This window comes from Silene latifolia, chromosome 2 (genome assembly GCF_048544455.1).
Source record: "Silene latifolia isolate original U9 population chromosome 2, ASM4854445v1, whole genome shotgun sequence".
In the NCBI taxonomy this organism is placed as follows: Eukaryota; Viridiplantae; Streptophyta; class Magnoliopsida; order Caryophyllales; family Caryophyllaceae; genus Silene; species Silene latifolia.
The window spans coordinates 186,707,643-186,732,502 of NC_133527.1; the positions used below are offsets into that span (position 1 = coordinate 186,707,643).

A 24,860-nucleotide genomic window follows, 5' to 3' on the forward strand; every position below is an offset into this window, starting at 1 on the left:
GTTTGTCTAATAAATAAATAATAATAAAAATAAAATAAAATAAAGGTCAAGTTGTTAATTTGTCAAAATTGACCATACACCTTCCTCTTCTATCATATGACTTCGTGGCCTTCCATATTCTCCCAACAACTTACGTTTTTTTTTTTTTTTTAAAAAGAGTCATTAATTTTTCAAATAATTAAAATCACCCAAAAAAACTTTAATTAATTTATCAATATTTGATACAATATTCCAAAGCTATACAAGTTTGATCAAATTATCTTCATACAAAAACGAACAAAACAAATTATTATATTTCCGTAAGATCCGGTAATTTTACAAATACGAATTTTTGGGGATCCAATTATTATTACAACCCACTTTTTTTTTTCATTTCATAATAAAGTCATCATCTTTCCATAATCATCATTTGATTTTCCAACATTTTAGGGTTCTTCATAAATCAAACTTGAGGCTTTTGCTACAGGTTTCGTGTCTTTTCAGCTCAATTTGTTTACATTTTTAGATTTATTTTTGTAATTACTACATTTAATTAATCAACTGATTTCTGGGTTTTGTTGTTTAGATGCTATATTTTGTGGGTTAATTGGGTATAATTAGTACTTTAATCAATTAACTGATTTATGGGTTTTGTTGTTTAGATGATAATATTATGTGGGTTGGTGTTGTTTTTGGTAGATCAATTTAGATGCATTATGGATTTCATGGGCTGTTTGATGAATTATTCAGCTTGTTTTTTGATCTTTGTTTTGTTGTTTTGATTATTTTTGTGTTTTTGGGTTGCATTATATTGGAATTAATGAGCTAAATAATGGGTTAATTTATTTTTCTTTGTTATCCATGTTTTTGTTTGTGGGTTGATCATATCTTGATCCCTTAGTGTGAACAACTTTTTGCGAAATCGTACTCAGATAGCCAACTAGCTTGATTTGCTATTTTGGTTGATGCATTATAGAGGTTACTTGGTTAAGGGATCACAATTGTTTGGTATACTGGTAGGGGGGCGTAGCCAGGAACGAAAATTTGGGTAGCAAAATTTCTTCTTGTAGTTTAGTATCTTTGTTAAGGCCGCATTTTAGAGATTTTCGGGTAGCAGAAATTAATAATTTCAACTATTTTTTGGGATTTGGGGTAGCGAATGCTACCCCTTGCTTCTTTGTAGCTCCCCCCTGCTGGTAGTAATTGCTAAGATGGTAAAAAATCTCAACTCATTCGCGGGCATAATTGAATTGAATGGCAAAAATCATGTATTTTTCGGTTGTATGTTGTGATTGGTGGTCAGAATAATGCAGGTTTGAGTGCATAGGGTAGTCACTACCCACTAGTGTTCTTTGGTTTTCCGAATGGAAGATTTTGAGAATCATATTTATTCCCGTCATTAGTTTATTACGGTTATGCCATGATGATAAAGCTTTGTAATTCAATTGTCGTCAACTTTTAGGCCTAGATATACTTGTATGCAGATGCCTTTTTTCTTTGTAATTCTTGTGCATTAGCCAATCATGACTTTGCTATGCGTATGCCTTGACACTTAGAAGTTATGGTTCTAATGTAGTTGAAACTGATGAACAGGGACAGTGCCAATGATGTTCCTCTGCTTTTGGTGATGGATTCGACCTTGCTTATCACCTTTGGAGGAAGCATTGGCGTTCATATGTTTTCTGTAGAAGTTACGATTTGAGGACTTTACTTCTAGTTAAGTATATACATTAGGGCTCCTTCGACGCCATGGGAGAGTGGGTTATTGGAGCCTTCATCAATCTTTTTGGAAGTATTGCAATTAACTTTGGGACAAACCTTCTAAAATTAGGCCATACAGAGGTATGCCATTGTGGGTCTGAGTACTTTTTAGAATATTGTCTCTTCTGTTATTCTCTTGAAGTTGTATGATCTATACTATAGCATGTGACCTGCTATATTTGTTTCTTTTACAAATCTCTGTAGGATGTAGTCTTGCATCATGTAAGCAATTAAATGCACGAGTATTGTAAGTGACTTTTAACCCGGTGTCTCAAAGAATGGTGGAGTTTTAGGACCTCATTTGAATATGAATGTGATATATGTAATGAGTTACAAAAGGAGTGAGTTTGCTTCCATAATTTCTATTCCTCAACCCACACTTTTTCCATTGACCATTGTTATTATATTTTTTTGGTCTAACGAAGCGGCAGTAAGCGCGCTCTTAGTCGCATTACAATAGACTGATAGAGGGGTGGGGGGTTTCGAACTTGGCCAGTTAGCAGAAAGTGAAAGACGCGGGAGACCTGCTGTCTACAATACCTCCGTCTTAACCATTGTTACTGTCTACTAGAATTCGTTTATTATTTTTTCCATGCACTACACATAATACCGTTGCTGTTAATTTTTAAAGAAATTATTTCCATTTGGCTTATTTTCTTTAATATGTTGGCTACAAGTTAAATTTATGGGAAAATCTTCAGAGTTATGCACTTTAGAGCTATGCACTCATACATCAATGGTTTTGCAAAACATGTTGCTGCACATTCAAATAGCATATGCTATTCAAGTGTTGGTTTGATCATTCCCCTTTAAATGTGTTTGACATGAAGTAATGAGTTTTTGAAATGTTGCGGATTCAAGCCCAATATAAAGTTTGTTGGATTTTTTTTTTTAGGCTGCTACATCGTTTACGCTGTTGCTTCTTCAATCAGCAAGTTTCGCACCCTTCCCCCGCCCCCACCCCTAAAAAATCGTACTGTCGAATATATGTTAACCTTTTCATTAACCTGAATGAATGTTTTACAGAGAGAAAGGTTTATGCTAGAGAACAAAGAGATAGTTGGGAAGAATGCACTAAAGCCCATTATTCATTTTCAGACGTGGAGAGTCGGTAAAACTTTGAGAAGCCCATTTACTTCCTTGAAAGACTGTTTCTTCTTATGACTCCTTGTATTACTCTTCTGCAGGCCTTTTATTTTTTGCTTTTGGGAATTGTTTGAACTTCATCTCATTTGGATATGCTGCTCAGGTGAGTTAATATCAAAAGGGTCCATCCCATTCTGATTTTGCTTTACTTGGATTTTGGATAATATGAACACACTAACAATCGACTATTTAACTTACATTTCTAGTTTTCATTTAACTTTCTTTAATACAAATCTCATGGTTCTCTTTATCTTCTCTTTCTCTAATATTGGTTGCTTGGCAGTCCCTTCTTGCAGCTTTAGGATCTGTGCAGTTTGTGTCTAACATTGCATTTGCTTACTTTGTTTTGAGCAAAAAGATCTCAGTCAAGTAAGTCGCAATCTTTTGTGAGTGTTAGTACCCTTTCTTATTAGTATGTTAAGATCGATCAGCCTGTTCTGTTTTGTTCTCCAGGGTATTGGTTGCTACAGCCTTTATCGTGCTAGGAAATGTTTTCCTCGTTGCTTTCGGCAATCATCAGTCACCTGGTATGTCTTGGCATAACTTGAAGTGGAAAATAGTCGTAGACATCATTATTTACAAGCTTAATGAAAATGTCTCTTTGATATGTTGCTGTCTGCTTACTAGTAGGTTAGGACCAATACGGGTACTTTCCCTTCTGAAGCAATATACCATTCAGGAACTACTTGAAAAGTTTCAAATGTCTCTGTGTTTCTAATGTTATGACTTTCAATTTGCTTTGCATCTTTGAGAGAATATTGCTGAGGATTGAGTACCATCGTTTTGAGATGGCATACTTGTCGACTTGAGATAGCTAAGTCAGCAAACTTATATTTAGTGAGTTCCGCTGAAGCAAAACAAAACAAAACAAAATGTTAAATGTTTCGGAAGATCGTAGAACTGTAATCAGATGAATGCCGGATTTACTCCATATTCTCTCTTTTTTTGGTTGTTGGAGACTGTAATCATTTCCTTACTCTTTCGTAAATTGATTTTGCTTTTACTCTTGATTTTTTTTTCCCTTCAGTTTATACACCAGAGCAGTTGGCAGAGAAGTACAGTAATATTACATTCCTGCTGTATTGCTTGACTTTGGTAGTTATTGTTGCCGTCCATCACTACATGTACAGGTCAGCCCCTGGTTGACTCAAATAGCACAGTAAATTGTCTATTGTGGCGTATTTGTATAGACCCAGGAATAGATTAAAATTTCTGCTGTGTTCTTTTCCCTGTAATAATTTTGCATACGATCCAGACCTCGCCATCTTTTGTAATGGTATCTTCTTGACCTTTGCAGGAAAGGAGAACTAATTGCTACTTCTGGGCATGAATTCAAGTCCTATTGGAAGATGTTGCTTCCTTTCTCTTATGCAATAGTTTCAGGAGCAGTAGGATCTTGTTCTGTTTTGTTTGCTAAGTCTCTGTAATGTCATTCCCCAACTGTGACTTGCTGTATTAACTTCGTTCTGATTGTTTGTATTGCCTAATGTAGGGGTCTTCATTTAATTTTTTTTTTTTTTTTTTTTTTTTTTTTTGTGTTGGCAGCTCTAATCTCCTCAGATTAGCTATGTCCAGTAGCTATCCGTTACACACTTGGTTTACGTACTCCATGCTTCTGTTGTTTCTTAGCACGGCTGGCTTCTGGGTAAGGTTTATAGCACTTTTTAGCTATGGCGTGGTTGATTATTTGTTCATGTCCCTGACAGTTATGCCTTGGCATTTTTCTTTATCCAGATGGCTAGGCTGAATGAAGGATTGGCGTTTTTTGATGCCATTGTCATAGTTCCCATGTTTCAGATTGCATGGACATTTTTCTCAATTTGTACAGGATTTGTGTACTTTCAGGAATATCAGGTGATCTTTCTTATTTCATGCTCTTTCTTTTTGCAGTAAAATACATTTGGTGCTTCGCATTAAGTTCCATACGCAGCCAAAGTGAGGTGTCAAGTCTACAATGATTTACGTGAAAGCTCTATGTCGTACTTAAACCATTTTATTATATGGTTGCGAACTCTTCAAACTGTTCAGCTCTCCACCATCTTACATCAAACTAACTTTTGAGTGCTGTGTATGTAGTTATCCTTGGAAACATGTCCTTGAGTATCTGCAAGGTGCTTATGTCTGACATGTATGCTTGTGGCCAGAAATGTGTGCTGGTAATTTAATGATATTGACAAGTAGATTTTGTTGTATTGCCTTGAGTAGGTCTTTAACACTCTACGAACGACAATGTTTATTCTGGGAATGACGTCAGTGTTCATAGGCATATTTTTGCTTGCCCCTGACGAAGCTAAAGGTATATATTTTGATTGTGGAATACATTGATTAAAAGTTGGAATTCCTGAAAGTTTTATTTAGTAACTTGAAACTTTGAAATTTTGTCAGGTGGTGAAGTCAAAGAAAGTTCCTTGGACTCTATAACATCGTCAAGCGTTTCAGCTGACGGAGAAAGGTATGAAAGAGTTGCCTTTTCGATTTCTGATGCATTAACATTGATCTAGCATAATAGTGGGAGATATGCTACCTTAAAATTATGATTTCCAGTTAGTAGTCTGATTTGGAGAAAATTGAGTTATTTTTTCATTCTAAAAATTACCACTTTAGTGTCCAAGGCTTGACGTTACCTGATGTTTACGCAATTTCCCTGCTGGTTATTTCCCGTGGAGTTGGATTAGTCTTATTCACTTATGATCTCACATAGTGACATAGGTATATTTCATCTAAATTTGATGACATTTTTAGACATAATGAAATACGAAAATAAGCCTAATCTATTATGTTAAATTTGGTGACCAGTGATGTCGCATGGCATAGTTAATTAAATTACTAACGATCTTACTAAAATACAAAAATAAACTTGAATAAAATGCTTCGGTGAATTTCACATAAATTGAATTGGTCAAGCACTAGGGCACCAAAGTGAAATTAGCCAAGAGGTGAAAAACTTTCCTTTGTTTTTTTACGAGGTGGGGGCGTCTATGTCTACTAAAAAATCAGTGTTCAATTTGCTATCTATCAGTTCCTTGTTTGAATAACGGCCAAATAAGATTAGGTTGGCGTTGGTCAGTCCGTTGATCAATTTACAGTCTAGAGGCTTTTCCTCTCCTGTTTGGTGGCAGAAAGCCGTCTTTCTACTTTTTACAATGTTGATCTTATCTGTTCTTTGTGAACCTATGGTAGGTTGATTGTTACAACATCTGAGGATACACAAAACAAAGAGATGAAACCGCTTTTGCGATTGGTGTTGACAAAAGCTATGGATCTCATGCTCAAAGCAAAGGTAACAGCTATTATCCACTTACCTCTGATTATGTACGATACTCTTAAATCACGCCCTTATTGATTGTACATCTCACAATTTCTCCGAGTCTCACATGAGACTGACTGACTGACTTGTTGAAAATTTCGTTACTGTCAGACCACTTGCCTAATAGCTTTAGGATTGGGAGAAGATTCTATAAATGCATCCTCGGTTCTAGCGATGCCTATGCTATCATCCAAGATAACTGGATTTAGAGGCAGTACAACCGTCGACCGGGCCAAGTTTTTTCCCATGAGAGGCGCTGGTTGGAGTAAGATCCCGATGGATGAGGATGGTGTAAACCTACTCGAAACAAGTTCGAGGGTCTCGCAAATCTGATATGGTTAGTTCCACTTAAAAATGAAATGAAATCATTTCTAATTACCACATTTGATGGTGTTTACGACATCTCTGATAGAATCCGTAGATTACTAGAAGTTTTTTTTTTTTTTTTTTGGTTCTTTGCAGCTTCTTGTAGTCCAAAATTCAAGGTGTATTTTTATAGGTCTGTCACCTGTGTACATACTCGGTTGTCCATGGTAGTTATTGTATAATTTTTCGAGTAAATATGTCAGAATGATGTATTATGTTTATCGAGTGAAAATGAAATCCAATACACGAGCTTTCTGCTTATTTACTGATTTCACTGTGACAAAGCCCCGCGTAAATTAACATCTACAGAGTAATACTATACAAAGCTATGTTACTCATACTCGTCTACTCGTATCCGGCAAAATACGTATCGGGGTATCTGATACGGCTATTTTGTGCGAAATTTTCAAAATTTTGGTCTAAACCGAAGTATCAAAGTGTCGTATCGTATCCGACAAAATACGTATCGGATACGGAATACGGCAAGTAAAAGAAGTATCGGAGTAACAAAGATGCAAAGTAATATGGTGCAATAGTCTGATACCATCGACATAGAGCTTCGATACATGATATTTTTATCACGATTGCGGATAATAATGATGTATGAATTGTACACAAATGGAGGTAAATTACATCATTCTCTTACGTTGGGCCGAGGAAAAAAATGCCTTCGAGGTTCCGGTTGCTGTTTTTAGAAATTTTATTTGTCTAAACTGAGTAATTCCTGTAGCAGCAGGTTTCCATGCTCGTAAGTCGTACCTACAGTAACTTGATCGGCAGAATTCTCCTACTCCGCTTTATTGATTTCTAAGTGTCGAAACGCTCGTTCAATGTTCAACAGATTGAGAGCTTTTATCACTCTACTAAAAATATTTGATACATGGCTTCGAAGAATTTCAAATATGATTAAAAAGATTAGGAAAAACAATTATGATACTTATTGGCCAGCAAGTCAAACCGGTGAACTGCTGCCAAATGGAGGCGGAAGCACGCTCATGAAGTAAACCAGTTGGTCAAAATCGGTGATATACTGCCAAATGGAGGCGGAAGCACACTCATGATAAGTAAACCAGTTGGTGGATCAGCAGAGAGTAATTAACGAAAACTCGATCTACATAAAATTAAACATGGTACCGTTATATTGAGATACATCATACATGTGCTGCCTCCCAATGGAGGCAAACTGAATTATTCGACTAGTTCTAACAAAAAAAATCAAAATTGTGTCCTCTATTTGTGCCTGAAATTCGTAGAAGAGGTACATATAAAAAGAAATAGAGAAAAAACAAACAACAAAATTGGGAATCCGCAAATAAAAATAAGATGTGATTTTTTTCAGCGTGTTCTCTGGACTCATTCACTTCTAGCAAGCCAACTACGATTAGAATATCAGGTACTAATCAACGCTTGCCAGCAGCTTTCCTCACAGGTGGAGCAGAATCCTCGTCATCAGATTGAATGTCGCCGTATTGCCACATTCCACTCCGGCTGGTTTTTGCTTCTTGCTGGAACTCTTCCAGCTCATCAAAGACGGCCTTCCTTTCTTTAGTGTCCCATTTTCTTCGCTTTTCTAATCTAGCTAGTCCAGCCTGGAATACATATACATCTCGAGTTATCATACATTCACCATGCAACCCCCAAAAATAACAAACCGCAACTAAGATTCAATTAAACAAACACGGAAAGTATGGTGAGATGTCGGCCAGGGTCACGCGTTAATTATTCAAGCACCTAGGCGCAGCTTAACGACATTTTAAGTTCAACCCTACAAGTTCTGGCCAGTCTAAGTTCCACCAGTATGAAAACAAATAATCCAATCTACTGGTCTTTTAACAAGTTTAAACGAAGCATTTTTGTTTCGGCCTACAGATAAGTTTCATGAAGATCTTAAAACAAACATGGGCGTGAGCCATTACCTTTAACAAGGCAGCACTAACGCTCGAGCTGCTCTCCTCATCAACCAAAGACACAAGGAGGATTGTCCCAGTTCCTTGACCTTTTACTTTCCCACCAGACGTGTCTCTTTCCTCGATCACGACGTTAAACTTTTGGGAGCTGCTGAGGGTTAGCTCACTCAAATACTCAGCTGCTTCTTGTCCATAGTCCTCCTCTAAGCTAGGCACCTTGAGGAAAGCGAGACTGCAGAGTTGAGCCAATCCAGGTGCAGAGTGTACAGAAGGGGGTAGAGGCCGTAGGCGGCTGTAAGGAGCTACTTCTTGATTACCGTAATCAATATAGAAAACCTCAAACTCGTCTTTCGGTGATTGAGCAATACCACCACGAGGAACGTTCACAATCTATCATAACAATAAACGAAAAAAAAAATCTGAGTCATATATATAGTTAAAAACACATATTTTGATACCAAGTCTTCATTTCCTTAATTTAAACTTTTTCCCTTTACTACCCTTGATTTTGGGTTTTTGGAAACTGCATCATGCGTAGTTTTTATTCCTGGTACTGTATTTTAGTGCCTGAATAAAATTTGCTTGTTGAAAAAAACAATGTTGCCCAAAATTAAGTGACCCGATCACACTTGAACTTCTATTATACAAGTATGGCACAAGGAGGGTGACAATGTGATATATCTTACCATAGCTCGGTTCCATGAATTATCTGCACTGAATTGAGCAAGAACCAGATCACCCTTTTTGGGGCTGAAGCTGCCAATTACAGGCGCTTCCCCAATATCCAGGGAAGCAAGCTGCTGCTGGATGGAAGCCACCATGTGATCACCAACGGTCTGAACATAAAATTTGCCACCGCCAAGAACTTCAGTGACAACAGCCTGCAATGGTGAAAACAATGAGTTCAATTTCAAATAGTGAAGCACGAGTCGATATGATATAATAAGGTACTGCACAATCAAACTCAGATAGCTACCTTGAGGACCTCCTTCTTTCTGGTTTCATTAACAGATGAACCATTAGCAACTTCCTGCCCTTCAACATAACTTTCCCATATCTAGAGCCATATGAATAGTTAAAAAGTGAGTTTGAAAATGATATGATGAGAAATCTGGTAATGTAGCAATCAAACCGTCATTACAGTAATATAGTGTAAAACCATCCCGATAACGAACCAATTACTTCCGAATTTTGGAAGTCGATATTAAGATTATATGGTTTTACATTAACACTCACGTAAGGCGATTTGCACAAGTATTTGTGCAGTAGCACAGTTGCTTTACCTTCAACTTCTGCCTTTTGGCAGACTCCTCAGCTTGAGCGAGGAGATGGGAATCTGCAATCCTGTCTGCACCAAAAGAGGCTTGAAACTTAGCAAGCCCAGCTTGAAGTAACACTGACCCAATGTTTGTTCTAGATTCCCAAAGGGATCCCAAGAAAGTTCCATTCCTATCCACAGTTTCCACTTCAATCTGAGAGAAAAAATTTGGATCAATCACGGTGCGATGGTGGAAATCCGTCTTATTCAATAAAAGAAATACAATACCTCAACATCTCTTTGTAGTATTCTTCTCCTCATTAACGCAATTGCTTCTTCAGAGTAAGGCTCACCTCGCCCAGGACACCTCACGCCAGAGAGTGAAAAGGCAATGCTGCACGTTTCCTTGGGAATTACAAGCTTGAACCGATGACCACTGAATACATATTCAACAATTGCAGAAAGCCTCCTGCTTCGTTGCAAAAAGGGTAAGAAATCCTTGGCTTTCTTTCCTGATGCCTGAAATATTGATAATAGAGATGAGAATACTTTCGTTAAATCACTTCAGGTACACAATACTTAAATAAGACGTCTCAAAGGCCAGCCTATTAACCACAGAATTAAATGAGGAATATACAAGTATTGGGCATACGAAACTGCTCATACAAGACCCAGTTCTTCAAGTAACTATAAAAGATAACTGAGGGGAAACTGAAGTGCTAAGAGGTAAGATGTGATGGTATTACTCACAGTAGTAAGGTCTTGGATGTGATGTGCAGGGGGGTCACCAGAAGAGTGTTTCCCTTTCTTACCAGTAATAGCTTTTGATTCAGCTGCCAAAAGGGCATCATAATAACTCGATCTTTCTTCGAAATCCCTATGTTTTACTGCTTCAGCCAACCCACGCACAACCAACATTTCGGCAACATTATACCCAGCTGGCTGTCCACCAGCGGTAGATGACACAGTTGAAGAATCGAGTCCTTCGCCTTTTGACTGAGGAGCCAGGAACACAGATCCGAAGTCTATCACCTTGGAATCGGCAGAGAGAGCAGCAGGATTACTATTATCCCCAACAGGAACTTTTCTCGAATATTCCATGCAAACATTAACCTGAATTCATCATAAAACATAATTACTAGATTTCCTTGTGTATGATATTACTACCCTGTGAATGATATTACTACCTTACTACGTATCCTACAAAATGTAAGCAAGAGGAATACCTGGCGACCAATGAGCTTTTGGCGAAGAAATTCCTTTGCTTCACGGGCATAGTTTTCACGCCCATCACCGGTTCGTGGGTTGCCCATTTTGGGACAGCGAATGCTTGAAATATTTACCCGTCTCTCTGCCAATGGGCTACCAAATGGCACAGCGTCATCAGCCACGACAATACAATCTCCGCTAACAACTTCCACAACCTGATATGAATATCAGACACTAGACTTGAGGTTAACTTGAGGAAAGAGTTCAAAGATACTATAGTAGTATCAAGACTGTACCTTTCCAGTGAAATTCTGATCATGAATAGGTTTGGAGTTTGTAGCTGGGGGAACATAATTTGTCCACATCCTGATTCTATTTTTCTTTGCCTCTAGCTCTGCTGATTTCAGTTCCTTTTTGTCCTTGTCTTCCAGCATTTTTCCACTCCATTCAACATATTTAGCCAATCCCTACAGATTAAACAATTATTGTTACATTGTTACCTTGTCATAAAACATAGTAACATACCCACCAACAAACACTCAAAAGAAGAAATTATAACAGCACCCTGGTTTGTGCTTCAACCGTAAATAGTACGTAGTTCATGCAAGCAGCAACATATCAAGGCAGACGGCCATACACAGCGAAGCCAGCAAGATCACAGACAGCACACTTTTAATGTAGTACTCCATAATATATTAAAATAACCAATATTCTTTAAAAAAAAAAAAAAAAAAAAAAAAAAAAAAAAAAAAAAGATGTCTCTGCCAAAAAGAAAATAGTACTAGGTATAAAATCCAAGTGGTACTGTGAGTTTAAGTTGTCTTTTCTGACTACTTCGACTGCAGATGTACTTACATTCTTTGTCAATTCCAAGGCCAGGTTCTTCACTTCACCAGCGTCATCATAATATATTGAACCTGTCAGGTTATTGAATCTGTCTCCAGTTTCAGGGAGAATACGTACCTGCAGATTCAATATAAAGTAAACCACTTGTGCCAGGATATAAACACAAGTTTACAATAACATGTCGATAGACGATAGCAGAAAGATAGAGTCAACTTACATCTCTATGTAATGTACGCATCTCTGTGAAATGCTTAGCTTCCCTTCCAAAGGGGTCCGGTGCAACCTCAATAGTTGTGGGGCCGCTGGAAGCGACTTTCTGCGCTGATGTCAGCTGGGTAGGAGTTTCAGCTTTACTAACTCCATTTGGTTTATCAGAACTACTTTCAGAATCAGCTATGGTTTCTGGAGCTGCTCTTCTTCCCATTGAAGGAGCCTACAGTTAACAGAGACCATGCACGTATCAGAAACAATAGTACAGGAGCCTGAACTTAAAACTCAGGACAACACAGAAACTTAGAAAGCATAAGTTATCACATTATCCTACCTGAACTCCAGCTACAAAAACCTGAACAAACTGAAACTCGGGAAGCAAGTAGACACGAAGAGCACTCCCATCGCGAACCTGCTCTACGATCGCTTCAATCGACCTCCCTTTGTTTCGGGTTGCATAATCGAAAGCATCAAAATCACTAAAGCCGCCAATGGCAGAAGCAGGCAGATGTCTAATGGCAGCCTCTGAAGCACCCGGAGCCTGTAATTGAGAAAAAAATGGAGTTACGTCTTACTAATACAAAATTTACATTTAGACTCCTAATTATCATTTATCAGGATGTAAAACCATCAGTTTCTAAGCATATGGAATGCGCCAATGCCTCTGACAAGCTGAAATAATAAGTGTGATCTTTTTCAGTAGTGCACAAAGTTATAACCTTGCAGATGGAGCATCCATAGTAAAAAGCAATAGAACTACCTTACTCCATTTTCCTAAACCCTGTTCTTTTGCTTGCTCCTCAAGTCGCAGCAACTCTGCCACATCCTCGTTTGATTCACTTTTCTGTTCCTTGACCTGGTCGCATATAAGAAAAAGAAGAATGTAAGACAATTTTCAACGTAGTAGACTGGGCGAATAATACAGTCAGATATCCTGTATAAAAGAGATAGAACAGCATGACAAAAACCTTTGCCCAGCCTTGTGCAACCACCAGCTTTGAAACGTTCTGACTGGTACTGCTCCCAAGAAGCACAGTAGCGAATTCTCTCGCCATCCCCGACTGTGTAGGTGGTGTGGCATGGGTAAGGAAAGTAACCTCCTGTGGACACAAATACAATGCCATGTAAGTTCAAACTTCAGACTTCAACAACTTTTCAAGTGACTGCAACGTCACAAAAAAACTTTTTTTTTCACTAAATAAAGTTGGAAACCAGCTTAAACAACAATCATATAATAGAAATGGAAAAGAAAAAAAAAAAGACTGCACCTTTCCTATGCAGAGTTTCCTCAAAAACTCTCTGCTCTCCCAAGCGAAGGGCTCGTCAACTCCATCTCTACGGGCCTATGGAATAAACAATATGTATGGCGCTGGATTAAGAAGCCAAATTTTTTTATAACTTTCGCAACAATCATAAATTACAAAACAAACTCAAATTCACAGACTAAAATCAATACAAGTGATACGGAGTACCATGATACAAATTAATTAATCAAGACTAATTTGTATGCACGAACTCAGAATGATGAGAAGTCAGGTTTTAGGGTCAAATTTTAAAGGCCTTCCTTAAACCTTCAAAATCTCACCATCAAAGAAAACTTCCCCTAAGATCTAAGTTCTTGTGTATGAGCACAAATGAGTACAAAGTATATCACTACAAACCAGAGAGCGGGATTAAAAACAAACCAGTCTAGGAGCAATAACAGATGCTAAGGTAACCATCTTTTCAGGTGGGATGGCATCTCCCTTAGTCATTCCCATAATGACCAAAGTATCCCCTGAAGGAACAGCCTTTACTCTCCCCCTCAACCATTTTCCCTGTGTCGCAGCGGCCATCACCAAATGTCACTCGGATCTACAACAAAATTCCACTGTTAAAATGAATTGTTTCATCAGATAAACCACGTTATATTCAGCAATCACTAAATTCAGGTCAAAAACATGCAAACAATTAAAATACTGAAATATCAGCTCAATTGCTCAAACATATACTTCCTCCGTCCTAATCATTTGTTTAGCATTTTTATTATTTGTGAGGCGTATTTTAATCAAAGGTAAACAAATGATCGAGATGGATGAAGTAATATACATGATCAGTTCATACAATTTGCATAAAAACAGCGCATACACAATTGAACAATCTAGAAAAAAATATATTATCACTCTCATGACTTTATCAGCTAAGCAAGCTGACATATGCATGAAATACAATACTCGGAAAATAAACGAATGATTGAGACGGAGGGAGTATCGTATTAAACTCGGCGATTCAGATCATAATAACACACCGTATAAACTATTAACAGAAACTCATAAATGTACATAAAACATTACATCTAGAAATTTAATGTCATAGGATTAAACAATTCAGAAAACATAATCTGAGCACATACAGTAGAATTCAACATGCATGAAATAACATCTGTAATTAAACTCAACGACGATTCAACGAAGATCATAAATCTCGTAAATCGGAAGAAAACATTACATTTACAAATCAAATATCATATCATATCATCATCATCATCATCAATCACAGTTCAGATCCGTCGACTGTTACACTTAAATTTAAACAAAAACAACGAATTCAACATAAAATCATTCCTTAAATATACAAAGATCAACAACAAAACAATCAAAAATTACGATGAATTCAAACAAAATGAAATCGGAAAAGAAGAAGGAAACCTTGATTGATGGAAGAAAATGGCGGAAAACGTGTAGGAGAAGAAAAGTGAAAAGTGAGATCTGCGAAGAAACAGTGGTTTGTTGAACAGATTAAACTTCGAAAGTTACGCCACTGTTATTTAAATTATAATTTTAATTTTAATTTCAGTTATAAATGTAAGGAAATAAGAGACAGATGGAGAGGAGTGCAATTTGCAGGAAGAAGATGGGGGTGGGGTGGGTGAGGTGGGGTTTTAGCTAGTTTAGCTTTTTGGGAAGGAAATATAGATTTAGTATGAGTGAATGAATGATATCATGATGATGCTATTTTTAGGATTTTAGGTGTATTTTTGGTAATTGCTATAACTATAATCTTTTGTTTCGGATTTGGATATGAGAATTACTACAAGTTTTCGTGTACATGAATATTACACTTCGTTGTGTTTTAGTGAAATTTATTAGTTATTCCTTGGGTTCCGATCATTTGTTTACTTATTTTATTTAAGAGTGGCTAAGTGAATTGTTTACCTTTCTATTTTATGAATTAATTTGATCCATTTATCATTAAATAGTTGATCATCTCCTCTTTCTTGGATCTTTGTGCCAAAAGTAAAGGTGGACAAATTACCGGGATAGAGAGAGTATAATATATGGGAAGGAGAGATTTGAATTTGGATCTAATATCGATTTTACCTTTGTTTTAAACACTCGGTTAAGATATCTTCAAAATGTAATTGCTTTATTACCATGATAGTAAATTAGTAATACTAGTTTAGGGCTCTGTTTGGTAAATAGCATATTGGCCAAATTTCAGCATATTGGAGAAATTTAGCATTTTGATTTACGAATATGCTAATTATAGCGTTTGGTTAATGGCATATTGAAATAGCATATTTGGGTCCAATATGCTGCTCCTATCAGCATATTGGGTTAGCGGATTAGAAAGAAAAAAAACTGTCTTATTTACCCCCTTAAAAAATACTAACCTTCCTTTTATATATTTAATAAATAATTTGTTTTTATCCTTATTTGTCATTTTACAAAGGATCTAAACAATCTGCTAATCTAAAACTGTCAATTACCAAACACCTCTAAAACAATTCTGCTAAATAAATCTGCTAGTCAAACCCGCTAAATCATTATGCTAGTCAAATCTGCTTCTGCTAATATTAATCCGCTGTTTACCAAATAGAGCCTAGATATCGCGCAATGAATGCGCAGTATTTATAGAGTTTTTATTTGTATATTACTTAATCATGCTAAATTAACACCTCATTAATTTTTCACATTTCACGTCATTATATTTTGATATGAGAAAAAAAAATGAATTGTAAAATTATTCAAGAAAATTGAGTAAAATTGAACTGTAAAATATATAGTTGTATCTCATTAATTGTTCATTTTTTTCGTTATTGTATTTTGTTTTGAGCAAAAAAAAAATTAAAACTGAAAATTAATCCAAGAGAATTGAGTAATGTACTGAAATGTATTTTTTTTTTAAGAAAAGTATTATATTTTTTATACCACAAACCTAATGATTCCAATTTATAAATTATCTCAATTTTTGTTGTTATGAAAGTAATCAAAAAGATTTATAATTTTGTTTATACTATGAATAGTATATTAAAATCTCGATCCTTATTTGTTGAATACAGTTAATTATCAACAACTTCCTTATTTAAAAAGATGTTTTTTTGAGGTAAAATGTGTGAGTTTACCTATTCATTTAGTAAATATAGGGAATAAGTATTTTGTGTATTAAGGTTTAATTCTTGTATTAGGGAAAAACTTAGTAGGAAACATGTAATCTTAGTTGATAATGGAAATTTCATAGACCACCCCCAAGCAAGGTCAAATGGGGGGGGGGGGGGATGGGGGTTAATTTGTGGAAGGTCATCTTAATCCAATATTAAGCTAAAGATTAGGGTGACCTGAGGGTTGAAAAGGTGAGAAGAGGTCAATTAATGACCTTCACTTGCTCAAATTGACCCAAAGATTGACTGACCTTCCATGGCAAATTGTAATTGGTTACAGCATTAAAAACATAATTAAAAAAAAAGTTATTGATTACAGCCTTTTTAAAATCACTTTTTGAAAATTACAGCTTTATATAATTTTTTTTGTAAACTACATCCAAAATATTACTTTTCTTCTAAATTTGCGCCAACTTGAGGATTTCGGTGAATTTTGTCAAAATATGACCGATATACCCTTTCTTATCTAAGAGCTTAATTACTTACCCAGTTCATTTCATTTTTCATTTTACTCCCTCTCCTCAACTTATTACATCTCTCATCTCATCTTCCTCAACATATAATTACTTTCTAAAAGGGTGTTCATGTTTAGATTATTAGGTTACTGGTTATTATACTCTTCTCGCCTTCGATTTTGATAATTATTTGCGAAAGTGCTGGATTTTGGACTTACATTTGGTTGATTGATTGTTATTTAATTAGCTTTTGCGGTTAATTTGTTATTCTCAGTTTCTTGATCCTTTTAAAGCGATGGAATGATTTTCGAAACTGGGTTACCACAATAACATCTCCTTCTCCCTCCAAAGCTACAACTTGGGGAAAATTAAAGAGATATTGCCAAAATTGAAGAATCCTAATTATTTTCAATTTGAGGAAAATTGATAGTATAAAAGAGAGATAATTAAGAACACTAATTATAACTTGTAATGGAAATAATAGAATTAAATTAAATTGATTAGGGTAAATGTTGAAGAAAGGGGCGAATTGGGAGATTGATTATGTGAGAATGTTGAAGAAATTGAGGTATAAAAAGATAAAGATTGCTAACTGAATTTATGATGAACATAAGAGTGTATAAAAGATGAATGTAAGGGCATTTTGGTTATAAAAGATGAACTTAAGTGACAAAAATTCAAATTGGAATCAATTGTCCACCGGAGTTAAAGTTTTGGCTGTAATTTACCATCGTAACTAAAATTTTGGATGTAATTTGCAAACAAAATTATATAAAATTTGTAATTTTCAAAAAATGGTTTATAAAAGGTTGTAATCAACAATTTTCTCTTAAAAAAAAGAAAACTAAATACACAATATGCAAATAGTATTTCATATTTTTTCAAATCATGTTTGCTTTTTTTTTTCTTTTTAATTATGTATGCGTTTATAGTTTTTTAATTATGTATGCGGGTTTTTTAATTATGTTTGCGTTTTTTTGTCAATGAAATCGTCTTTTCAATTTTTAAATTTTAACATTGTTATTTAATAATTTTTTCCAGCAGTGTATACCATTAAATTAATATTTAGTGGAAGGTCATCTTAATCCAATATTAAGCTAAAGATTAGGGTGACCTGAGGGTTGAAAAGGTGAGAAGAGGTCAATTAATGACCTTCACTTGCTCAAATTGACCCAAAGATTGACTGACCTTCCATGGCAAATTGTAATTGGTTACAGCATTAAAAACATAATTAAAAAAAAAGTTATTGATTACAGCCTTTTTAAAATCACTTTTTGAAAATTACAGCTTTATATAATTTTTTTTGTAAACTACATCCAAAATATTACTTTTCTTCTAAATTTGCGCCAACTTGAGGATTTCGGTGAATTTTGTCAAAATATGACCGATATACCCTTTCTTATCTAAGAGCTTAATTACTTACCCAGTTCATTTCATTTTTCATTTTACTCCCTCTCCTCAACTTATTACATCTCTCATCTCATCTTCCTCAACATATAATTACTTTCTAAAAGGGTGTTCATGTTTAGATTATTAGGTTACTGGTTATTATACTCTTCTCGCCTTCGATTTTGATAATTATTTGCGAAAGTGCTGGATTTTGGACTTACATTTGGTTGATTGATTGTTATTTAATTAGCTTTTGCGGTTAATTTGTTATTCTCAGTTTCTTGATCCTTTTAAAGCGATGGAATGATTTTCGAAACTGGGTTACCACAATAACATCTCCTTCTCCCTCCAAAGCTACAACTTGGGGAAAATTAAAGAGATATTGCCAAAATTGAAGAATCCTAATTATTTTCAATTTGAGGAAAATTGATAGTATAAAAGAGAGATAATTAAGAACACTAATTATAACTTGTAATGGAAATAATAGAATTAAATTAAATTGATTAGGGTAAATGTTGAAGAAAGGGGCGAATTGGGAGATTGATTATGTGAGAATGTTGAAGAAATTGAGGTATAAAAAGATAAAGATTGCTAACTGAATTTATGATGAACATAAGAGTGTATAAAAGATGAATGTAAGGGCATTTTGGTTATAAAAGATGAACTTAAGTGACAAAAATTCAAATTGGAATCAATTGTCCACCGGAGTTAAAGTTTTGGCTGTAATTTACCATCAGAACTAAAATTTTGGATGTAATTTGCAAACAAAATTATATAAGGCTGTAATTTTCAAAAAATGGTTTATAAAAGGTTGTAATCAACAATTTTCTCTTAAAAAAAAGAAAACTAAATACACAATATGCAAATAGTATTTCATATTTTTTCAAATCATGTTTGCTTTTTTTTTTCTTTTTAATTATGTATGCGTTTATAGTTTTTTAATTATGTATGCGGGTTTTTTAATTATGTTTGCGTTTTTTTGTCAATGAAATCGTCTTTTCAATTTTTAAATTTTAACATTGTTATTTAATAATTTTTTCCAGCAGTGTATACCATTAAATTAATATTTAACATATTGGACTACTATTGTTTTATGAAAAATACAAAAATAACTTGTGTATATTTAGTTAGTAAATAATAATTGAAAAAGTAAGAGAGAAGTTTTAGTGAGGTAGAGAATGCGGGAAATGATTGGAAATGATGAAAGTGGAAAATAATTGGATTAATTGACCCGGGTCGTGACCTTCTGCTTGGGAGGGTAAAAATGGGTCAGGTTAATAAGGGGTGATTAAGAGTAAAAATTCTAATTGACCCGATTAAGTCGACCTTTTACTTAGGGATGGTCTTATAGGAAAAAGTTTATTTGGAGTTGTGTGTTAAAGTTACAAAACTTTTACCAAGACTATGTTAAACTGATGGAATATACTCTAAGATAAGAGTACAGAGTATAAAATATTATAAAAAAACATTAATTCCTTTGTCCCTATGAATAACTTACGTATACTTTATTTTGCGAGGGTAAATTAAGTGTTTTCATTTGATGATTTCAAAGTAAATACAAATCTTGTTTGAGAGTAAAGTATTGGTCTTAAATTTTAAACATGTCAAATATGTCAAATATATTAAATAAGATAAAAGTAAAATGTTTAGAACTAACAAGATATTCGTCTTATTATATGTCCAATTGAAATATTATTTAATCAGTTTTAATTTTAAGGGGGAAATAATTGTAAATAAAAGTGGTTAAATTGATGAAGTAATACTCCGTATTTACTTACTTAATCCGTCTTATTGTAGATAATGTAAATGGGTGGAAAATAGATACCTCACTTGTCCAACACTATTTGTTTACAACTTTATAGGGATTGTTACTTGAAATGGTAGGCTATGATTCTGTGCAAACAAAGTGCCAAATCTGTGTAAACTTTACACAGTTTGAAAACGAATGACGTGAATAAATTGACTACAGAGTACAAAGTATTTACTGTGAGTTTATCAACTTTAGTCAAATGGCAGGCTCCAATTAATGCCCGTGGGTTATGACATTATGGTGTCGGTGCTCTCCACTGAATGCTTCACGGGTACATGACTGCTAGTGCTAACACATTTCCTCAAATAAAAACGTTTTAATCCATTTTTAAAACAAGGAACACTCGTACACACTACACAGTACTCCGTAAGAAATTACAGTTAGTCTTGCTGAAGACGGGTCGGAGCAAGTGATGGGTAATGTCACTCACAAAACGAATAGGGGGACAAGGTGGGGCACCCTCATGTGCTTCTCTCTCTCCTCTATTTGGGTCATTTGTGAGAGAAAATGGTATCCGTCACTTTAGAGTGGCGGATACGTGCCGTCTTCAATGAGATTTTGTAAAGAAATTAATAGGAAGGACAACGAGATTTTGGCTTGACTAGGACTCGTTAATGTAGTAAAAGTGTTAGTTACTATTTTATTTAACTTTTTTTTTTTCTTTTTAGTTAGTTTTTATTTATTTATTAGTTGTTTCTTATTTCTTATTAATATAGTTAACGGTCTCTTTGTAGACTTACTATTTATTTATTTTTGAAAAAAAAAAAGAGCAAGGTTTTTTCATAGTTAATTATTAGAGATGATAAGAGCATGTACTATAGAGAGTACATTATTACCCTCTAATTTTTTTTTTTTGCCCTCTCAATTTTTAACACATCATTTTCTCTATGACCCACATTCCTTTCCACTATCTCCATCCTCTTCTTATATATTTTTGTTCACAATAGAGAGGATCCTCTTATCCATTCTCTACCATTTTAATTATATTTTAACTTCCATTAAAAATAAAAAATAAAATGTAAATATTAAAAATGAAAAATATATAATTGGCTAGTTGGCCCAAGGGTCAATGTTTCATTTCCTCAAATTTTAGAGGAAGTAGATAGAGCATCCACATTGAAGATGAGGTCTTCTTCCTCTTCTTTATTTTTTCTAATTTTTTCATTGAGTACAATGTTCTCTCTTATTTTTTTGCCACATTTTTCAATTTCTCATCCTCTTCCTCTTTTTTTTCCACGTCAAAGAGGATGTTGTGTTCCTCTCCTTTCCACCTTTAAAGTAGGACTTCATCACACTTTTCTCTCTTATATGGCACAAGGGCCAAAACAAGGACATACTCCATAAATATAGGATGTCTTCCTCTTCCTCTTCAAAGAGGACATTAAGAGGATGTATCCATATTGAAGAGGACATCCTCTTAGATGAGAGAGAGTCCTAAGAGGATGGTGTATCCTTTTCAATGTGGGTGCTCTTCTTCTAAAAGGATGTTCTATGCATTCTCTACAATAGAGAGGGCATCCTCTTAGATGAAAGAGAGTGCTAAAAGGAGGTTACTTCCTCTCTATTGTACATGCTCTAAGTGGAACAAAATGGTTGTGAATGCGCAACTAAAAAAAACAGGTCTTAAAATAAAAAAGATAAACAAATAATTGAGACATTTCAAAGTAAATTACTAATTCTTATTTAAGACAACACTATCAGTTTTAAATTTAGGAACGTACTTTTTCACTTACGAATTTTATTCTTTCAGATATGATTTTTGTAATATTAACCTTCTCATTTTTTCATTCTCTCACCCAATTAGTTTTTCCTCTCTTCCTTCATCTCCCATCACCATTTCCGTAATTTTTTTTTTTTTTTGGTGTAAACCATCCGATTTAATCCGGTTCGAGCCGGGTAGGACCACTAGGACGGTAAAGCTCTCCCTCATGAGTTTTAACACTGCTGCGTTCCCAGGGTTCGAACTCGAGACCTCTGGTTAAGTTAGAACAACCCCTTGCTAGTTGATCTAAGTGCTCATGGGTACCATTTCCGTAAATTTATGATGTGTGAAGTATCATATCTTATGTATACTAGTGTATATGAAGGGACTAGGGAGGGAGTACATGATATATTACACCTAGGATACTTAAAAGTTTATCATAACTTCAATTTTTTGTTTTTTAAAAGATATAGAGTTTGATTTTAATTTGAAAAATTATTTAATGAGGATGGGATATTGAGTTGTGTTTGCTTTTACAAGGACATTCCTGATAATATTTTCTGGACTTTTACAAGAAATGGACAATACTCAGTTAAAACAGGTTACTCAATTGCTTTTCAAACTCTTTGGGATGCAAAGGCTTCACCCACTGACTTGCAGAGAATGGAGCAGAGTACGATTTCCTTCTGTAAGTCCCGATTATGGGCCTTACCTGTTCCAGGAAAGTGGAAAATTTTTCTGTGGAAAATCCTTTCCAACTCTCTTCCTATTGGAGATGAAGGGAGGAAACGGAGTCTTGATTGGAGCTACCTATGTCCTTTTTGTTCTGATAGACCATGTTTGGAGACAATGAGTCATCTTTTCCGTGATTGCCCACTCTCTTCCCGTATTTGGTCTGCTTCCTTTATGGGTATTCGTGGTATTGCTGGTAGTAATTTATCTTTGCAAGCATGGGTTATTAATTGGCTAAATCTTCTCCTTAAGACTGATGACTCACTAACAACTATTCCTTTATTCGTTAGCACCATTTGGCGGATTTGGTGTATTCGGAATAGTCATAAGCTTAGTCTCTTAGAGATTGACATCTCTATGTCAATGAGACTGATCTGGAAAGAAGCCACACTTGTCACTAATGCCTTCATTGCAAAAAGGGCTCCTGAAGTAAGAACTGCTCATAGTCATTCTCAGGACTGCCCTGAGTCCAACTCTGATGTGGAAAATATACGTAACTACTTTCCGTTTTTTCTGGTTGGTTCTGCTATGTGCTCGACTTGTGTTCGTCTTAAGTGTGATGCCTCTTGGAATTTGGATCTTAAGGCGGCTTCAGGGTGGGTTGTTCAGAATGGAAATGGTGTTGTGTTGCGGACTGGTTCAAGAAGGTGTTGGGCATCCTCTCCTTTCCAAGCTGAAGCAGCTGCCCTTCTTCATGCTCTCACTGATGCAGTTTCTAGTGGTTTTCGCCATATTGAAGCAAACACGGATTGCCTCAATCTTGTTCTGCAAGTGACAGGCTTGATGGACATGTCTAAAGATGCAAGATTTCTTATCCGATCTATTCTCAGTTTACTTCCTAGTTTACATTGTATCACAATTAGCTACTGTCCTCGAAATCTTAACAAGATTGCTCATTCCATTGCAAGAGCTGCACTGGATTGATCAAGATTGTTATTTGATTACTGTCAAAAAAAAAAAAAAAAAAAAAACTAGTTAAAACACAAATTTTTATTGAAGATGATACTATCCGTTACAAGCTAAAGACGGATAGTAGTATAGTACCCCTCTCATAATATGCAAGTGACACTATGTTATACATAGAGTATGACTAGTAGCGAAATAACATAACATGTCTCGGACAAATTAACTTATGTATTATAAAGTAAATAATATAATTGTAATTATGATAAATAATTATGTCTTATCTGGATAAGGAGGAGGTTGTAACGTGACTTGAGGCCACTGTCCTAAAGTCAAATATGCCCCGTCTGCTACACACGGACTCAATGACATTCGATCCCCAGGATTAACACAACCGTTGCGACTTCGGTGTAGGCAAAGACGCAGATGAGAACAACCAAGATCGTTGTCAGAAAACCTCAAAGAAAATTTCTTAAGAATGTATGGGGGGAGAATGATTTTTGTTGTCCCTTAAACTGAAGGAGAAGACTTGTTTATATAGGCTAAAAAGACTTAAGAATTAACGAAATCGGATTTTGGAAAATAAGAAAGCATGGTAAACCGGGCAATCAGTTTGGATTACCACAACAGTCAATTCCGTAGACTGCGTCAATCAGTCTCGGAAATTGAACCTTTGAAAACATTAAAAAATGTTTCAAAAAACAACTTAGCTAGTATTTTTTCTATGTGGGACAAAAAGACTATTAGAGCTACTCCCTCCCAGTCGTTATAATGTTCCCTCTTTCCCGAAACGGATTATTCAGGTAATGTTCCCCTTTCCTTTTTTAGAAACTTTTTCATCTATACAATTACCATTCTATCCTTACTTCTTTCTTATATTTACAATTTATACCTACACTTTATTTACTAACCCAAACACTAACCCACCTTATTAACCCACCCAATTAACACTAATACTAACCCATTAACTAATCCAGCCCATTTATCCCTAACCCTAATTGTACCCGCCATATTTAAGGCCCTAATCCCATAAACCCTAATCTCACCCTCTCTCTCTTCCGCCACTCTCTTTTCCCTTTCTCTATCTACTTCTCTGTCAATCTCCATTAAAATCCTTCGATTCTCATCTTTTATCCTCCCATTCTGATCTACAATTAAAATCAACTCTCAATAATTCAATATGTCAATGGATTTTTATCTAAATCGCCATAAATTTGATTTTTTTTCAACTGTGCTCCAGATCTGAGGTTTGTTGATGATGATTTCGATGACGGTCCTTGTATGTTCAACAACTCCGTTGATGTTGTTGAGATTGATGATGATTGTGAGGGTCAGAAGAGGAAGACTGAGTATGAGAAAGGTAGGGAAGTGATGGCGGAGTTTATGAGGGTTGAGGTTGAGAGAAGGATGAAGATTTTGAGGGAAAGGCGTGAAAGCCCGGAGTACCTTCGTTTGATTTT

The 24,860-nt window shown here is 35.3% G+C and overlaps 2 protein-coding genes across 3 annotated transcripts; one reads left to right on the top strand and one right to left on the bottom strand.

Annotated features, from left to right (window-relative positions):
• On the top strand, nucleotides 1–6,820 carry LOC141643807 (putative magnesium transporter NIPA8). The gene is made up of 14 exons (XM_074453121.1): nucleotides 1–466; nucleotides 1,573–1,821; nucleotides 2,767–2,851; nucleotides 2,928–2,989; nucleotides 3,170–3,255; nucleotides 3,340–3,413; nucleotides 3,914–4,016; nucleotides 4,184–4,309; nucleotides 4,432–4,531; nucleotides 4,621–4,740; nucleotides 5,092–5,182; nucleotides 5,272–5,338; nucleotides 6,067–6,166; nucleotides 6,305–6,820. Exons 2-14 carry the CDS (start codon nucleotides 1,729–1,731, stop codon nucleotides 6,524–6,526), a joined length of 1,329 nt encoding a protein of 442 aa, XP_074309222.1. The 5' UTR covers nucleotides 1–466; nucleotides 1,573–1,728; the 3' UTR covers nucleotides 6,527–6,820.
• An 834-nt stretch (nucleotides 6,821–7,654) lies between these two features.
• LOC141643808 (ribonuclease TUDOR 1-like) lies at nucleotides 7,655–15,074 on the bottom strand. Of its 2 annotated transcripts, none has more exons than XM_074453122.1 (17): nucleotides 14,677–15,074; nucleotides 13,675–13,843; nucleotides 13,258–13,332; nucleotides 12,958–13,089; nucleotides 12,750–12,845; nucleotides 12,324–12,530; nucleotides 11,997–12,212; nucleotides 11,789–11,896; nucleotides 11,230–11,400; nucleotides 10,951–11,148; nucleotides 10,475–10,837; nucleotides 10,013–10,243; nucleotides 9,750–9,938; nucleotides 9,443–9,523; nucleotides 9,153–9,347; nucleotides 8,476–8,856; nucleotides 7,655–8,148 (listed from the first exon to the last, which is right to left on the bottom strand). In XM_074453122.1, exons 2-17 carry the CDS (start codon nucleotides 13,822–13,824, stop codon nucleotides 7,960–7,962), a joined length of 2,982 nt encoding a protein of 993 aa, XP_074309223.1. In that variant the 5' UTR covers nucleotides 13,825–13,843; nucleotides 14,677–15,074; the 3' UTR covers nucleotides 7,655–7,959. The 2 variants fall into 2 exon arrangements, with proteins under 2 accessions (XP_074309223.1, XP_074309224.1); XM_074453123.1 differs by having other exon boundaries at nucleotides 13,675–13,859; nucleotides 14,677–14,967.
• Nucleotides 15,075–24,860: the final 9,786 nt, after the last annotated feature.

Bases quoted from the DNA above. Each gene is read 5' to 3' on its own strand.
- LOC141643807 (XM_074453121.1), top strand. From the start codon at position 1,729: ATGGGAGAGTGGGTTATTGGAGCCTTCATCAATCTTTTTGGAAGTATT. The intron at 4,532-4,620 runs GTAAGGTTTATA...TTCTTTATCCAG, and splicing joins TTAGCACGGCTGGCTTCTGG to ATGGCTAGGCTGAATGAAGG. The intron at 5,183-5,271 runs GTATATATTTTG...AAATTTTGTCAG, and splicing joins TGCCCCTGACGAAGCTAAAG to GTGGTGAAGTCAAAGAAAGT.
- LOC141643808 (XM_074453122.1), bottom strand. From the start codon at position 13,824: ATGGCCGCTGCGACACAGGGAAAATGGTTGAGGGGGAGAGTAAAGGCT. The intron at 11,149-11,229 runs GTACAGTCTTGA...TATTCATATCAG, and splicing joins ATCAGAATTTCACTGGAAAG to GTTGTGGAAGTTGTTAGCGG. The intron at 9,939-10,012 runs GTATTGTATTTC...TTTTTCTCTCAG, and splicing joins TACTACAAAGAGATGTTGAG to ATTGAAGTGGAAACTGTGGA.